Here is an 18,054-nt window from a genome sequence, read left to right on the forward strand (position 1 = left end):
GACCTGCTTGCAAGGGAAATGCGATGGAGATAGCTTCTGTAACCTGATTTCTTCAACACCTCTCAGAAGCACTTCATTCCCCTCCCCCTCCGTCTGTTGCCATATAACAGGAGGGAGAACACCTCTTTTCAGTTCAGAGCTTGGAAAAGTTACTTTTTTGAACTACAACTCCCATCAGCCCCAGCCAGTGGCCATGCTGGCTGGGGTGATGGGAGTTGTAGTTTAAAAAAGTAACTTTTCCAAGCTCTGGCAACCTTGCAACAGCCCTGCCATTTACATAAACAGCAAATTGCTCCATTTCTCCTCTGACAAGCAAGGAACACAACAGAAATAGTCTAAAAATAAATCATTCATGAATGGGGGGGAAGGATTTCAATGAAGTAGCTAGAGGTTTTGTACTTAATGTATTTTTAGCCCACTTGAAATTTTATTTTCAGTGCTAACAAAGTTAGGCCAGCTTATGAAACAGAATCAACACCTTAAAAGAATTTGTCTCCAGGACTTGAGCGCAAAGTTCATAGAGAACTGCAGGCAACCTGGAAATATCTCAAGGGGCATCTAGTCCAACCCTGCCAAGAAACAGACTGTCTTCTTGGGAAATCCAAGCCTACATAGATCTGACTAATGCTGCAATGCTATGCACACTAACCTGAGAGAAATCTCCAATTAAATCAGTTGTGCTTACATTTGAGTAGGCTTGTATAGGATTGTGCTGTTACTGAGGCAAGATGCTGCAGCTTACTATAACTGTTCCAGTTTATTGGATTGTATTTTTACTTATAGTCTGGACAGTACATGTCCTATACAAAAAGAGCAGAACTCAGAGAACTTAGTTTCCCAAGAATCTCAGTTTTCATTTTATTTGTTTGTTTATAAATATATATGTATACAGCTGTTTCATTTTTTAAAAAAATCAAAGCAATTTACAACAAATGTAAAAAATATAGTAAAAATAATTAAAAATACAGTAAAAACAAGGGTCAACTATTTTAATAGAAATAGGTTGCTAGACCTCATGGCTCTGAAGAGCAGCTTGAAAGTATTTTCTTAATTGATTTACAGAGTAATCCTATACATGTCTATTCAAAAGTAACTTCCACTGAGTCCAATAGAGCTTACTCTCAGGTAAGTGGGTATAGGGCAGCAGCCTTAGATGATCAAAGAGCACCCCCATATCGGACACAATAGCTCATACCTTATCTATGCTGTATCACTTTAGAAATGTCAGATTTCCCTTTCACATCTTAGTCTGAATTTCTTGTTGATATGTCTATTCTTTCTGATTTTTAAAATTACTGAATCATACATACTTCCTAACGTTTAAGTTTTTGTCAGTCAGTTGTATGCATATCGCATTTTGTTCCTTTTGAAGAACGAGGAGAAACACAGTTGTAGTATATTAAAGTATGAAAAATATAGAATGAATAAATATAAACTATTCTCTCCCACCACACTAGAGCTCAGGATCATCCAGTGCAACCATTGGATTTAGTAGGTTTCAGTAGGTTTAGGAGAATGAAAGGCACACAACAAGGATGAGGAACCTGTGGCCCTCCAGATGTCATTGGACTGCACCTGCCATCAAATCTAGCCAGCATGGTCAGTGGTCCAACAACATCTGGCAGGCCATGGATTCTCCATTCCTGATGTGCAACAAATAATCATAGGGAATTAGCTAATTCGTTTATAGAATGCATTGTCATAGAATGCTGTGAGGGCCACTGGCACAGATGGCTTTTTAAAAAGGATCAGGCAAATTCATAGAGGATAGACTTGTCAACAAGAATGGAACCTGCATGTCCAGAGACAATTTGTTTCTGATTATAAGATGCTGAGGATGAAGAGCAGTATGCCATCTTAATTTCAACATGTATCATAATCCTCCTAGCAATCCTATAAGGCAGCCTTTCCCAATCTGATGCCGTCCAGATGTTGCTGGACTACAACTCCCATCATCCCTGATCATTGGCCATCTTGGCTGGAGCTGATGGGAGTTGACGTCCAACAATATCTAGAGGTCACTAGGTTGGGGAAGAGGGTTCTAAGGCAAGTCAGTATTGTTATGCCCCATATTGAAGATGTGAGGTGGAAAAAGTGGCTTGCCTAAGGTCACATAGGATGTCTTTGAACTCCTCCAGTATTTTTTGGGATAGATTCAAGTGCATATTAGGACATATAGGTTTGTGCAATTAAAGCGTTCTGTTGCCCTAGGGCAACAAATCCACTTTATTTTATTTTATTTTAAAAATGGGCTTTTTGCAGTTTGGAAAGTGACAGGGAAACACATTGAAAAGTGTGAAATGAATGAATTATTAATAATTCATTATTAATTCATTTATTAATTATTAATTATTAATGGGAAGACTCATTGTCATATAACCACCCTATAAACATATCAAAATGAATGGTCAACGAAGGCCAGACATAGTCTAACCACTGCATAAGATTTGTGCAAGCAAATCTGGATGAATGCTGAACACACAGGTTGTTTGGAGGAGCCCCTAGAGAGTTCAGGGGAGAGAAGAGACTTTCTGATGTTCAGCTTAGTCTCTTAGTCACCAAGCTACACCTGAAGAAGCCTAGGTAGACAACAATCTCCTTAAGAAGTATTTATTCTATAAGAATACATTCCTTCCTTCTTCCCTACAGGCAGTTTGTCCATACTCCTCCTTTGATATGTACAACTTTTAGAGTGCTATATAAATACCAATTATGACTACATCCCATTATTCAAAGTTTAAGAAAACCACCATATATTATGCATTATTCGCATATACCTTAAACATGCAGCCAAGAATAAAACTGAAGTGAAACTTATCACAAGTATAACTCTTGGTAAGTAAAGTCTCCCAGTTCAGTCTTTTATACTTGAACTGTTATGTTTTCCCCAAAACAGAATTTAAAAAAATAACACCCTTTTCAAACATGTATTTTTAAAAAGTATCTGCTTATCTTCCCATCAGAGCTTGGAAATTTTACTTTTTTCAGCTACAACTCCCATCAGCCCAATCCAGTGGCCATGCTGGCTGGGGCTAATGGGAGTTGTAGTTTAAAAAAGTAACTTTTCCAAGCTCTGCTTCCTATAGCTGTTTGGTGTAGAGGAACAAAACCTAATGTGAATGTTCTCAAGTAATTTCTAGGGCAAACAAACCAAAGCAGCAAAGTATGAACTCACAAGACCGGAAGAAAAATAAATAGCAAGAAACAAGGAATATCATCTGGGCTATCATTAAAAGACCTGCTGTCAGGATTCAGGTCTCACACCTGGACCTGTAAGACACCAGGGAGATGCTCTATTTTTATATTTTGTTGAGGACCTTTACTCATTTGTTTGTTTGTTTGTTTGTTTGTTTGCCAGAAGGTGCAGCTGTTAGAAGTTACATTCTGAGGTGGGCTCACCACCAATCTGGCTATTCTGGAACATTCAGGTGCTTGGTGGAAGATTAGAGCAGGCTTCTTACAATCACTCAGTTTGCACATGAAGCTAAACTAAACCATGGCTTAGCACAAGCATGCAAGTGCAGGCTCCTAGAGAGGAGAATGCGGCTGCTTTGTTCCTCCTCTGTCCCTCCTGCTGTTGCGCTGCTGTGAGCCAAGGAATTGTTTGGCTTAGCATCTTGTCTCTGAACCCAGGCTCATAGCTTGTTTCCTCCAGACAAACCACAAGCTGTAAACCAAGAACAAACTTTGGTTACAGCTTGTGGTTTGTCTAGAGCAAGTCAAGCCATGAGCCCAAGGTCAAACAACATGCTAAACCAAAACATGGCTTAACTCAGAGCAGCATCAGAACCAGAGAAAGAGCAAAGTAGCCACAATCTCAACTTTAGGAGCTTGTGCATGTGCACTAAGTTATAGTTTGGCTTAGCATTATGTGTGAACCAGATCAATATGTGCCCATAATGGGCTGGCAGCTTCTTGTTTTTGTTCGGTTTCTCCTTCCTGGTTGTGGAGCCACAGCTGTTTTCATCTCCCTCCCTCCCTCCCTCCCTCTCTTCAGCCTTGTAGCTAGCCTTCCTTGTTAAGTGGGGCATGAACCAGTGAACTTTCAAATAAATAGGAGGAATGGGCTAAAAAACCTGATGGACTATCTTCGCATATGAACTTGCCCAAATATTAAGATTGTCTTCTAAGGCACTTCTCCATTTTTTATTATTTACTTATTTAAAATATTTGTAACCTGTCCATCAACATAGATGCCAGGGCACAGTACAATGCATAATATAAACAAACTACACAATATAATAATAAGAATAAAATAAAATAAAAACATAATGAAAAACATAAAACAATGCAACCCCACATCAAAATAAATAGAGGCAGCTAAAAACAAAACAGCAGCAGTTTAATGGGTCAGACAGTAAAATGCCCAAGCAAATAAATAGGTTCTGACTTGACATTGAAATTGTAAGAATGTCAGTGCCAGTCACACTACTAAGGGGAGGTATTCCACAGAATGTCACACCTTTGGAGCAATGGGGAGACGGGGGGGATTGTTTCAGTTTACATTTAAAGATGAACCTACCTAATCAGAACTTTCTGAAACAATATGAGAATCAAAGCACAGCCATCCATCAAAATTTGCACTTCTCTGAAATTTCCAGCAGTGCAGTTCTCCAGTCAACTAATGTGTACAAAAATGCATGCATTAGGGTAAAGTGTGCATAAAAATACATATATTAGTAAAAATATTGTAGAAAATGCATGATTGTAGGGGAAATTGCTTTGCAAAAATGTGTATATTAGGGGAAATTGTATTCTAACGTGTATATTAGGAGAAATGCAGATTAAAATGCTGGTGAATTTTCATGAGAACTTCTTAAAAAAACAAATCACAAACTGATGTGAAAATATTAAGAAAACTTAAGATTGGAAAAATGAGAAACTGAAAATTACAGATTTGTCCATTCCTAGTAGCAATCAGTGAAAGGCTTTTCTTAGTTATGGCACCCATTTACAGAACACTTTCTCCAGAGAGGTGAACTTGGCATGAAGTCTTGTAACTTTTCACTATCAGATAAAATCCTTTTTATTCATACATGCATTTTCATTCAGTGGGTTGCACATGCATAAGGGTCTTTGCGCTTTGCTGTTTTAATCATATTTACAAATTTTTAGACTTTCGAACTGTTCTTTAAAATATTGTTGTAACCTGTTTTGTGATTTATTTTTTTACTGAAGAGTAGGGTGCTAAACCTTTCAAATAAAACAAAAGGCTGCTGTCCCAGGAGAATATTACACCTTTTGGTATCATGCCAGCACTAGGATGTTTCCACTGACACAGGAACATACGAAGCTGCCTTATACTGAGTCAGACCATTAGTCCATCTAGCTCAGTAATATCTACTCTGATTGCCACCTCTCTGGGAATTCAGACAGGAGTCTTTCACAGCCCTACCTAGATATGCCAGGGATTGAAACTGATCCCGGCTGCATGCAAAGCATGTGCTCTACCACATGTAGTAGCTTCTATGCAGAGGCCACATGGCAACAGACTCCTTCCTGCTCAGATAGACCTGATGATGCAGGAGGAAATTTTATTTATTTATTCATTTATTATTTGATTTATATCCCGCCCTTCCTCCCAGCAGGAGCCCAGGGTGGCAAACAAAAGCACTAACAACACTTTAAAACATCATTAAAAAGCAGACATTAAAATACATTAAAACAAAACTAACAACATTTTTTTAAAAAAAGCTTTGAAGACATTTTTTTAAAAAGGTTAAAAACATATGGTTTTTTTAAAAAAGAGTTAAAAGCATATCAAAAAGCAACTCCAACACAGAAGCAGACTGGGATAAGGTCTCAACTTAAAAGGCGTGTTGAAAGAGAAAGGTCTTCAACAGGCGCCGAAAAGATACAGAGATGGCGCCTGTCTAATATTTAAGGGTAGGGAGTACCACAGGGTAGGTGCTGCCACACTAAAGGTCCGTTTCCTATGTTGTGCAGCGCAGACCTCCTAATAAGATGGTATCCGCAAGAGGCCCTCACCTGCAGAGCGCAGTGATCGACTGGGTATATAAGGGATAAGATGGTCTTTCGGGTATCCTGGTCCCAAGCTGTATAGGACTTTGTACACCAAAACTAGAACCTTGAACTTGGTCTGGTAGCAATGGGCAGCCAGTGCAATTCTTTCAGCAGTGGGGTGACATGTTAGGGATACCCTGCTCCAGTGAGCAGTCTTGCCGCTGCATTTTGCACCAGCTGCAACTCCGGACCAACCTCAAGGGCAGCCCCACAGAGAACACAGAGTAATCCAGCCTGGAGGTTACCAGTGCGTGGACAACAGTGGTCAGGCTATCACGTTCCAGAATTTGAAACACATATCACTTGCATGGCTGGTACTGTTCAGGTACTCACTACGGTTTAAGTGGGGAACCTCAGGCCCAGGGACCTAATGCAGCCTTCCAGGCTTTTGGGGTGGGGGGAGGATATTCAATGCCATGGGATAATTAAAAAATGGTAAAAATTATATTTATATTATTGGCAGGGCTTTTATATGTGCATTTGTATATATTGATACTGAAAATAAATATATGCTACATATTATTTATATTATAATCATATTGATATATTTATGATTATGATAATAATAAGTAATAATAATAATAATAATTTCTAGTATTCTCTAGGAATCCAACCTCATTTTATATATGTGAACTTATTTTTTATTATCATTACAGTTTTATTCCCATTTATTGGCCTATAAATAAATAAAGTGTGGAATAATTGCCTCTTTTGTTTTCCTGTTCTAATCAAAAATATAAAACAAAAAAAGTTTTTTTAAATGTCCATAAACTTTTTTTAAAAAAATTAGAACTATTTACAAGTCTTGCATAGTTAGCAGCACAGCAAACGGCTTAAACAGAAATCCTAAATATAGCTCTTACTTTGTCTGCAGCAATGTTTGCCAGACCATGCTATCTGTGCCATTGTCTCATAGGACACTTAAGCTATTAAAGTATGAGTTGAGCGATTGCCTGAAGAGCTGTGGCAGTTTTTTAGAAGTGCAAGTAAGTCTTCATAATTCATCTCTGTTGCCTCTTGAGACAGATTGTGCTACTAATCACACTGCTGGAGGAGCCTTCTACAGGTTTCCTGTGGCCCATCCAATGAGTCAGATTCAGTGGTGCCATGATATAGAGGAGGTCTGAATAGGGAAAGCATTATGCACTGTGAGAAAGATTGCATGGAGTGAAAAGCCACTAACAAGGCAGCCATCTTTGGGCTGTAATGAGAGCAGGCAAAGTCCACTCACTCCATCTCTGTTACAATCACTGTCAATGGAGGGGACCCATGGTGGGCCATTTTCTGTTCTTATTATGTTTTTTGTCACAAGGATAATTCATCAAGCCTAAGAATATCTTCTATACTCTGTTCAGTAAAATTGCTGAAATGCATCTTCCTACTGTCAGGACTTCAAACAGCCTTATTTTTACTGGCTGACAATCCAAGTCTGACATAAAAGTGAAGCTGGGAGTGCAAGAAAAACTTGCTCCACATGCCCAACTTCATGGTTAAAACAGGCCAACAGGCACTACACAATACACATGCAACTTTAGCGTTGTTAGCCCTGCTGGAGGGGAATGGACTGACGAGAACAAAGTGGAGGAAGAGGAGAACTTACAGTGGGATGCTCGAGCCGGTGACGCTCAACCCCAGCAGCTCCGGATACCCCTGTGGAGAGTCAACCTGACCAGGTGATTATTTCATAGACTGATGCTTTCCCTCTCCTTGTGCCCACATCACCCACAAGTAGCCCTCCTCCCTCTGAGGGGGAAGACAGGACAGTGATGGGGGCTTCGCGTTCGCCTAATGCCAGGAGGCAAACGCAGCAGGAAATTCAACAGGCACAGTTGAGGGGGAGTCTTCGCCTGCACGCGCGCTCGCAACAGTGACAGCACACACAAGTAGGGTGCCCGTCCAGCCTTATTTATGCCAAGTGGGGGGGGGAGTAGTTGGTGAGTCAATGTCTTAGTGCAGCGAAGTTGTGCCTAGGTAGACCTAGAGAGATGCTGAGTTCTGAGTAAGCTGTAGATAGATTAATGAAGCGCACTGAATTGAAGCTTTCTCTTACTTCAATAAAAGAAAATCACACCGCTGTGTCTGAGTCTGAGTTCGAGTTCAGGCAGGACGTTTAGCACACTAGCAGAGTTCCCACCCAGGCCCTTGATATTTGGTGCACTAATGCTACAGCCACAAGTAAGGCAACTAAATTTAAAAGAGTTGTATGGAATGTCCCAAGGGTATGTTTTTCTTTAGGGGAAGAGCCGTAGTTCAGTAGCAGAGCACATGTTTTGCATGCAGAAGGACCCAGGTATACTCACTGGCATCTCCAAGAAGAACTGGGAAAGACTCCTCTCTGAAACCTTGGAGAGCTGATGCCAATCAGTGTAGACAATATGGACTATAAATGGACCAATGGTCTGATTCATGTTCCTGTGTTCTTACATGCCTGGCATCACATTTATCATGCATCTAATTAAAGAGGAAAATCCCTTCCTGTGTACAGAGAGTAAGAGGAGAATATGGGGGGGATCTGGTTGTCTCTGTTTCAGGAATGAGCTACTGTGAAGATGCTGGCAATGCAAATGCAACCTCGGAGGAGGTCCAGTTCACACAACAGTATGCCCTTCTTTTGTTTTGAGCCCAAATTGCACTATGGTTATGGTTTACTGGCATTCAAAAGCGCTTGTCAAAGGCACATGACTGCATCCAATATTGTGTGAGTGGAATCTTTCCCTTCCCCTCCTTCCCCCAAAAAGCCTCTCCAGTGAGTTGGGGGAATCTACTGAAGTGGTACAAGGCATTTCTGTTTGACGTTAAGCCAGCCAGTTTATTCAAATTATTTTTAAATTGTAGATATTTTATATCTTTTCAATGTACTTGTAAGCTTATCACCAGCTCTGAAACTTCTGAATAGGGCTAGAGGCACATTTTCATATGTAAGATGCAATCCTAAGTACAATTACATAGAAGCAGAACCCACTGAACTCTGAGTAAACATGCCTAGTATTGCATTGTTAGTCCTATCTAAACTTGCATGTAAAGGACATGGGAAGCATTGGCTTCCAAGTAAATATATTTTTAAAAAACAGACAAAAAACCCAGACAATTATACTGAATTTTTGAAGCAGAAAACTTCCTTTCCAATGTGACTAATCAGTGAAGTTAATAGCCTTTTCTAAATTAAGAAGCAGGTTGACCTGCGTTAGTGAGCAACAACAATGATTATAGAGCTAATCAAGGAAGGCCCATTCATAGCTTTAAAAACAACTCGCCTGTTCTTTCTCTAGGAACGTAAGAAGAACACTGTGAGATCAGACCAAAGGTCCATATAGTTCAGCGTCTTGTTTCCCACAAAAGCCAACCAGATTGCTTTGGGAAACCCACAAGCAGCATATGAAGGCAACAGCCTTCTCCCTTTGTTGATTCCCAGGAACTGATAGGTTCCATATGGCCTTCATGATTAGTAGCCATAGATCAGTCCTCCATGAATTTGTCCAATCCCCTTATAAAGTTATTTAGCCTGGTAGTCTTCGCCACATCCCACAGTAGTGAACTCTATAGTTCAATTGTGTGCTATATCAAGAAGTATGTCATTTTATCAATCCTGGACCTCCTCCCAATACGTTTCAGTCTAGTAGTGTGAGACACAGAAAAAAAACCCTTCTCTATACCATGCATAATTTTATAAACCTCTACCATGTTTTCCCTTAATTGCCTTTTTTTAAAAGCTAAAGAGCCTCAAACACTGTAGCCTTTGCCAGCAGTGACATGTGAGAGGAATGGAACAGCAGCACAGCATGGGGATGAGATGGACCAAGGGGTAGTGGGGTCTGGGAAGCTGCAGGTTGGCAGCTGCACATGCAGAGCTCCCAGCAGTACTCACCCACAGGTCTTCCAACCTCAACTCCTTGTCTTGGGGATGGGGGGGTGCCACTGTCACTCTGCCCCATCTCCATGTGACCTTTGTTCTAAACCAGTCTGTGTCCAGATAACACCTTCCCACAGTGATGGTCACAATATTTCTTTCCCACCCTTCTTCCAAGGCAATGCATGTTTCTGGTTCTCTCCTCAAAGAAAAGATACCAAACTAGCATGGAGGTCAGCACTGGTCTAAAATATGTTTGTTATAGTAATTGCCATAGCAATGTTCTGCATGTACTTTCAAAGTGCGTCATATAGGTTAGTCCTATAACAGTAAAAAAACAAAATCACCAATACACTTCCAGACAAAGGCATTACATTTCTGATACAGAAGAAGGCTCCTCTAACAATTGTGAAAAGGCTGTACAATAGTTGTCATACAGAACATTGGTCTTCAGATGGTAGGTCATACCCAACAAATGGAATACATCCCGCCCTAAGGTGGTTCATGCCCTAATCATACAAACCAGTCACAATAAAATCAGTGGCAACATGCCCATCAGTTTTTTTTAAATTGTAATTGATTGAACCAACAATTTGCATCCATAGACCCTAAGGTGAAATCTTTTGTTAGCCCATCTCTTTTCAATCAGAAGTACTTACCAAGTTTTGTTTTTCAATTGGCTCTTTCAGTAGAACTCTTTAGAAAGAAGAAAGGCCTCAATTGATACCCAAGGTGGCAGAGAGAGCAATATCATAATGAGGCTCAATACATGAGGGGTTTATTAACAACTGCATCTGCCCCAACATTTTACTTTATTCATAAACTAGTTTTGTGTTCTAATTGTTCCCCAAAGCTCTGCCACTAACCTTGAATACCCCAGAACTGCTAGGTAGAGAAAGCTATCGTAAGCAGTTGCCTGCCATGAATACTGCCTTTCTGTTGAATTATCCTGTTTTCCTTTTTTTCCTAAAGCCAAATCCCAATTAAAAGCAGCATATCCCCGAATAGCTCTGGAAGAGGGACTGCATTAACAAACAATTTAGGTGTATGAAAAGTAACCTGTTCCCTAGAGTCTGTCATATGTTGAATATGTAATTAACGGAAAGGTTCTGCTTCTGCTGTTAGCAAGGATGCTTAGGTTCAATAAAAGTTAAATACCTGTGTGGGCAAGACATCTCCAGGCAACACACATATATTAATAAAATTACCACTGTCTGTTGTTTTACATTACAAAAACTGGGACACAACTTGAAACTAGAAAGGTGCTGACTTAGCAAGTAACACAATAAACCTATGTCCAGAAGAGCAGCATTGTTAGTGTCTTGCAGCAAACAGAAGATAGGAAGCTATCTTATACTGAGACAGACTGTTGCTCTATCAAGCTCAGAATTGTCTACACAGATTAACAGCAGGTCTCCAGGGCTTCAGGCAGGGCATCTGGAAATGCTGGGGGTTGAACCCGGGACCTTCTGTATGCAAAACACCATTCAAATTGCTCATATCATCGAATGATTGTCCTTCATCTGGAAACAAAGAGTCCTGTGGCACCTTTAAGATTAACAAATGTAGCATAAGCTTTCATTGGCGAGACCCTACTTCACTAATAAATGGGATAGACAGTGAAGATTTTGATAATATATATGCACACACAGGTCCTATAGGAAATAACCTTCTTTTAAAAACCTTCTAAAAGATACATGGACTGCCTTCAAGTCGATTCTGACTTATAGTGATCCTTTAAATAGGGTTTTCATGGTAAGTGGTATTCAGAGGGGTTTTACCATTGCCTTGCTCTGAGACTGGCCCAAGATCACCCAGTGAGCTTCATGGCTGTGTGGGGATTCGAACCCTGGTCTCCCAGGCCATAGTCCAACACCTTGACCACTACACCACACTGGCTCTCCTCTAAAAGATACAACACATCAATTAATCAGAGTGAATAAGATTTAATCATTACTGACTGAGTACTGAAGGAAGACTACTACCACTGTTTACATCCTTTGGATGATTAGGATTAATATTGTTTCTGCCTTCAAGTTACCAAGCACAGATGTATACAATCAATTAGCTAAGTAGGTCTCTTACCCTAGTAATACAGCACTAGTGCTGCCTACTCCAGTGCACTGAGCAATCCAGCACTGCTTAGGTGGTCTCCCACATTTGTTTAGGATCAATGTCCTGATAGGAAATCTCCCCTAAAGTGCACAAGGTCTCTAGCAATGGTAAAGCACAGCTGCCAGTGGTAAACTGCTACCTGCTGTCCTGTGCTCTTCAAAAAGAGACCACAGTAGCAGTAGTAGCAGCAGCAGCTTCGGGGTGGGGGGTGTCAGCTGTTTATCATCACAACTGTTTCCTGTAACAATGAAGTTGTGTTTGAGTTTGAAGCAGTGGGGAGTACTCAAATGGTCAGTACAGCTGCCAGCATGCTAGCACTTCTTTCCCCAGCACTCTGAATACAAACTGCTTTCTCTGCGCAAGGGGAAATGGTCCAGTTTTGGGAGCATTTTTCCCTCTGCAGAGACTTCAAAGGGGCTTTCTCCAACCAACCATCAGCTGATAGTCAATTAAAGGGAGCCTCTTTGAGGCATTATTATTATTATTTATTTATTTATTTATTTATTAAATTTATTAGTCGCCAACTGGCTGGCTGTCCAGCCACTCTGGGCGACGTACAAAATAAAAACATACAAATACATTAAAACATTAAAAATCTCAACAATAATAATAAAACCTAACCCACCCTGAAAGCCTGCCTGAAGAGCCAGGTCTTCAAGGCCCGGCGGAAGCTCATCATAGAGGGGGCATGGCGGAGATCATTTGGGAGGGAATTCCACAAAGTGGGGGCCACAATTGAAAAAGCCCTCATGCAGGGAAATGCAGGGAAAACATCTTCAAAGGAGGTTCCTCTACAGGGACCTCTTTTGAACTTTGACAGGTGTCAATCACCTGATGTCATGATTACATTAAATGATTGACAGGCAGATGCTCTTATGCACCTGTCAAAGTTGGCCCATGGTTGGTAGAGGAAATAAACTGCTGGCCCACTGGGCTAAAAAGATTCCCCACCTCTGCCATATTTGGATATATTAGTGCTGCTTTTAGTAGACATAGTGCAGTGCTTTTCAGCTGATAGTTATGTACTAAGAATAAAACCAGCTGATTAAACTGGATGCAGTTTTTAAATTAAACAGAACATAAGATGGTACCAGAAGTAGGTGCCAAAAAAAACTGAACAGGTATCTGCACATTTGTGTGGTATAGAAGGAGGAAACAGAAAAGTCATGTTCAAGTATTGGCCTGAACATGCAAAAACTTAAACTGTGGATGGGGTAGGGGGGCACACACAAGCCCTGCCCCCAATGTTCCCGTGTATATTGGGGCTGGCCTTCCTATGATAAGCTGGGAAGGTCTGCAGGTCACAAACAAAAGTAGATCCCTCTGCAGGATTAGGGATGCTGATAGAGCAGTGTCCCTAATTGCGCAGAGGGTTCTACACACATTCAAACTAACATGAGTAAAAGGCTCTGGGTACCAATTGCAATGGCTGCAGGGTTTTCAGCAGCAAGTGAATAATACATAGACATCATACATATAGGTATACACACATTTATGAACTTAATCAGGCTGGGTGGTTCCAGACATGAATACACAGGTGTTTAAAGATGAACAAACACACATCTATGATCAATACCTGCGATGATTTTGCTGTTGGAAACATCAGTGTCACCTAGGTATTAGCACCCACCAGAGAAGTAACAGGCATTTATTGCTCAGAAAGCTACATAAAGAGAAATCATCAAATGCCTTTCCAAGGCCCATTTTTTTAAAAAGCAAAAGCACTCCAATTCAACTGGTGAAACATGTGAAAGTCTAGGCTCACAATAAAAAGTGTGCCATTTATCAAATTATTATTACATAATTACAAGCTTAGAAAGAAGCTTAGGTATGAAGGTACAAGGCCATATGTCAGATGCAAATTATGCCACCTAAAGTAATATTTTCCTTCAAAAATGAGACTATTAAATTGAACCAGGTGAAGTTCTGAAAAGTTCATTTCTTTTTAGGATATCGACTGATTGGAAATCCCTCTTAATTACCTCCCTTCCTTTCTTTAAAGGTCACAGTTTCAATTTCCACTCTGTCATTATCACCTCCTTGCTGAAATCAACAGAGGAGGAACCTTAGGAAAAGTCTTAGTGCTATTTCTAGCAGCACAAATGTGATGGTTCAGAACTCTTCCAGCACCACACAGCCATTATGCATTACTTCTTACCTTTCTCAGAAGAAAGCAGATTCGTTCAATATTTCTCAACCGCTCTCTCTGTCAAAGAAAAAAGAGAGAGGAGGAAGGATGGACAGAAAAGGTACAATTTAAGACAGTTGTAAATCAAGGAAATCCCTTCCCAAACAGAATAAACTCATAAGGGCTTCGACTGAACCCCTCTTCAAGGTTACTCGGGTACATGAAGAAGGAACATGTGCAGTGGAGCTATGGGAGTCATGCACTTAGCCCTGCCCATCAGGTCACACAAATTATCCCTGCCTCTCACATGTTGAAAATGAACTTCTGCTATCAGGAGTCTTTTGTACCTGTGGAGGCTGCCTGCACAATTCAAAACCCTGATTTTCCAGGATTCTCAATGTGGGGAGCCGCCATGGATACCAAAAGGTCCCCGCTGCAGAAGTTCATCTTCATCATGTGAGGGTTCTGGTAAATTTGGGGGCAAGGCTCATCGTGAGGCCCTGCTGTACCCATGCTGATTATTCAACCCAGTAATGACTGAAGAGGACCTAACTGGGCAGAGTTTCATGAGTATTTAATAGGTGGTGATAAAATTAGTGCTCACTAGTTCAAGATGTAGGGTTGCATCCAACGAAGACATCCCGTTCACGCAAGAGGTTCCATTTGCACATGTGTTTCCCCACAAATCTACTCCAGAGGGTTGGAGGGGAACCTAGAACAAATTTGGGGGGTGCATGGGGGAGGAGAGGGAGGGGACATTCCATTTGCACAAGGAGAAATCCTTGCATGAATGGGACAACTTCATTTGCTGCAACCCATTATAATGCATTAACCACTGGCATCATTTCAATGGCACTGGTAGATACCTTCCACAACATCCAGCAGTACAGTGGCAAATTCAGAAGTGCAGGGTCCATGATAGTCACAGCCATGCCCCCTCCAGTTCTTTTTTTTTTCCTGCTGGGTTGAGAATGAGATCCTTGTCAATGCCTCCCCCCACAACAACAAATGTCCCTAGGAGCCAATAAGCATGAAAAGAGAGAGTGTTCATTACTGAGAAGAGTCTTCTCAGTGGCTGACTCACCTCCTTTCACTCTAAGTGGCTCCAATCAGCAGGAAAAATGTACTGACTTCAAGTCGATTCTGACTTATGGCAACCCTACGAATAGGGTTTTCATGGTAAGTGGTATTCAGAGGTGGTTTACCATTGCCTTCCTCTGAAGCTGAGAGGCAGTGACTGGCCCAAGGTCACCCAGTGCGCTTCATGGCTGTGTGGGGATTCAAACCCTGGTCTCCCAGGTCGTAGTCAAACACTCTAACCGCTACACCGCAAAAGACAAGGAAACCTCTTCTCTGTGGCTAATATGCTCCCATGTTGATTATCTTATAGGATGCTGGGACCCTGCTTCCAAAAAAGTAAAGGGTCTAAGACCCCTCGAGCCCCCAGACAACTACACCCCTGACAACATCTGAGTAGATTCACCCTCAAATTTAGTAAATTAAACAACTGCCTGTGTTCATTCTCACACCTGCCACGGCACAAGAGAAGACAGGGGTCCAAATCTTTAGAAAGAGCATCTGGAACCCCTGGTTCTGCAACATGTAGGAAGAGGTTACCACCATTGAGTGGTGGTCTATGAGGATATGGGGTCCACAATCTTACCAACAGGCATTGCACAACAACAGTGAAGGCAAGGGGTGTCTGAGTCACCATTGTGCATGCACAGTTTGCTTTATGGCCAGACACATCCAGCAAGCAACTGCTGTTTTAAGTGTAATGGTGGTGATGAACATCTGCAGACCTGAGCTTTGTCCAAGAGTTTAAGGAACCCCTCTCTAATCCTTCAGTTTAGCTTTACATTTCAGCTCAGTTAAGCAAACATTGCCATTTGCCTTGTCTCTGTGTTTTTATTTATTCATTTCACCACTCAGCTTGTTCCACTGGTTTTCAAAGACATCAACTCCTCTTTCTTCAGGTTCTCTTTAGATAAACATGGTTTTTGTGCCTTTCATCCATGGAATGTATCAGCTACTACATCAGAGACAAATTCTCCCACTTTATAAGCAAGTTTAATTTGATTTGCTACAATGGCTATCCCCCTCTTACACTTTGAGAGTTCTATTAGCTTCCGGCAAAATGGTACATAAATTCCTACAGCACTCATGAGTGATGAGCGTACAACCGTCATGCAACCTTGGAGAAGATAAGTTCTCTGCTGTAGAGCTTGAAATCTTTAAAGTGGAAAATGATCCCCTAGGATGACAGGGTGGCTACATCCAGGCGTCACAGGGAATTTAAATTCTGCATTACTATCTCGAAATAGCAGAATAATTATTACAGGTTAACAGAATTAAGTAGTACAACATCTAGAACGAGTCTCTCAGTCATGCATTTTTACCAAGCAATCATATAGGAAATTATTTAACATGGGCTGTGGGCTCACATAGCTGATTTTCAATCTTTTCTTTTCAGGAGATGTTATGTGGAAGTGTTCCCAGTAAAGCTGATACATATGAATGGCTTTCCAACATTCATTCTTAGTGAGAGCGACAGTCTCCCACTGAGGAAGGGCTGTAACTCAGAGCACTTGCTTTGCAGGAATAAGGCCCCAGCTGCAATCTTTGGCATCTCAAATTAAAAGAATAGCCAGTAGCAGGGCAGATAAATCACTCTACCTGAAACTTTTGAGAGCTGCCGCCAGAGTGCACAATACTGGGGTAAACAGGCCATAGTCTAGCTTGATGCCATAGTCTAGCTTGATGCCATAGTCTAGCTTGATGTTCACTTTTTTCACCACTTTGCCACCCCATAGGGTGGTGTACATGTAACAGAAAACATAGATTCCCTGCTATGTGAATGAGCTATGGCAAACTTGGAGCTTGCACACTCCCTCCTCACCTCTCCCCTCCTGGTGTGCTCCAGAGGGGATGGAAGGCACCTACCTAAGAACATACAAAGAGCCTGATGGATCAAGCCAGTGGCCCATGTAGTCCAGTATCCTGTTCTCACAGTGGCCAACCAGATGCCCATGGGATGCCCACAAGCAGGACCTTAGCACAAGCACACTCTTCCCTCCCCCGCGATTTCCAGCAACTGGTATTCAGAAGCATACTGCCTTTGACTGTGGAGGCAGAGCATACCTATCCTGGCTAGTAGCCTTTAATACCATCCTTCACAAGTTTGTTTAAAGCCATCCAAGTTGGTGGACATCACTGCCTCCCCTGGCAGTGAGTTCCATAGCCTAACTATGCACTGTGTGAAGAAGTAATTGCTGTAAACCTCCCAGAGAACTTTGGCTATGGGATAGTATATAAATGAAATGAAATGAAATGAAATGAAATAAATAAATAAGTATTTACTTTTGTCTGTCCTGAATCTTCTAGCATTCAGCTTCATTGTGATACCAGCAAGACTGGCCCCCTTTCCTATGAATGTACAGGGTCAAAGATTCTTGCTTTCTCCCTTTATCTGTATCTACTCAGAGTTCTTATATGTTGAACATTAGTTCACCTAAGCTCACAGGTTTCCAAAAGCAGTCATCATAACAGTAGGCTGATTTTAGATAGAGGTACCAGAAATTTTCTATTTGGGAGTTTGACATCAGACAGCAGAACAATTTTATAATACATGCTATTTATTCATATTGTGCACACTACAACTATTAAAATGCATTCTAAGTGGTCTTAGCCATCATAGCAGAAATAGAAAATAAGAATACAAATCAGCAAGAAAGAGGTTGCTATATAACATCAAAGTATACGACCATGAAGGTACAACTTACTTAAAATTACAATAGATGAAAGGACAGAGTTAAATTCAAAGTCTTGTTACAGAGCCAAAGATGCAAAATACATTGAAATACTTCTCACCCATCAGATAACATAGATGGCATATCACTCCTGCATTCTTTGACCCACTCCAACCAGAGATGGGTACTGA

At 41.1% G+C, this 18,054-nt stretch overlaps 1 protein-coding gene across 6 annotated transcripts in view; it reads right to left on the reverse strand.

Moving 5' to 3' along the window:
* The window catches only part of CNIH3 (cornichon family AMPA receptor auxiliary protein 3), a 114,512-nt gene that overhangs the window by 32,396 nt on the left and 64,062 nt on the right, over positions 1–18,054 (reverse strand). For 5 of the 6 annotated variants that reach the window (XM_061626428.1, XM_061626430.1, XM_061626431.1 and 2 more), the window contains exons 3-4: positions 14,719–14,826; positions 14,145–14,192 (exon numbers count right to left, since the gene is read on the reverse strand). In XM_061626428.1, coding sequence (XP_061482412.1) covers positions 14,145–14,192; positions 14,719–14,826 — 156 coding nt within the window. The remainder of the gene's footprint in view (positions 1–14,144; positions 14,193–14,718; positions 14,827–18,054) is intronic. The other variant, XM_061626432.1, reaches the window with a different exon arrangement.

This window comes from Rhineura floridana, chromosome 4, assembly GCF_030035675.1.
Source record: "Rhineura floridana isolate rRhiFlo1 chromosome 4, rRhiFlo1.hap2, whole genome shotgun sequence".
NCBI lineage: Eukaryota > Metazoa > Chordata > Lepidosauria > Squamata > Rhineuridae > Rhineura > Rhineura floridana.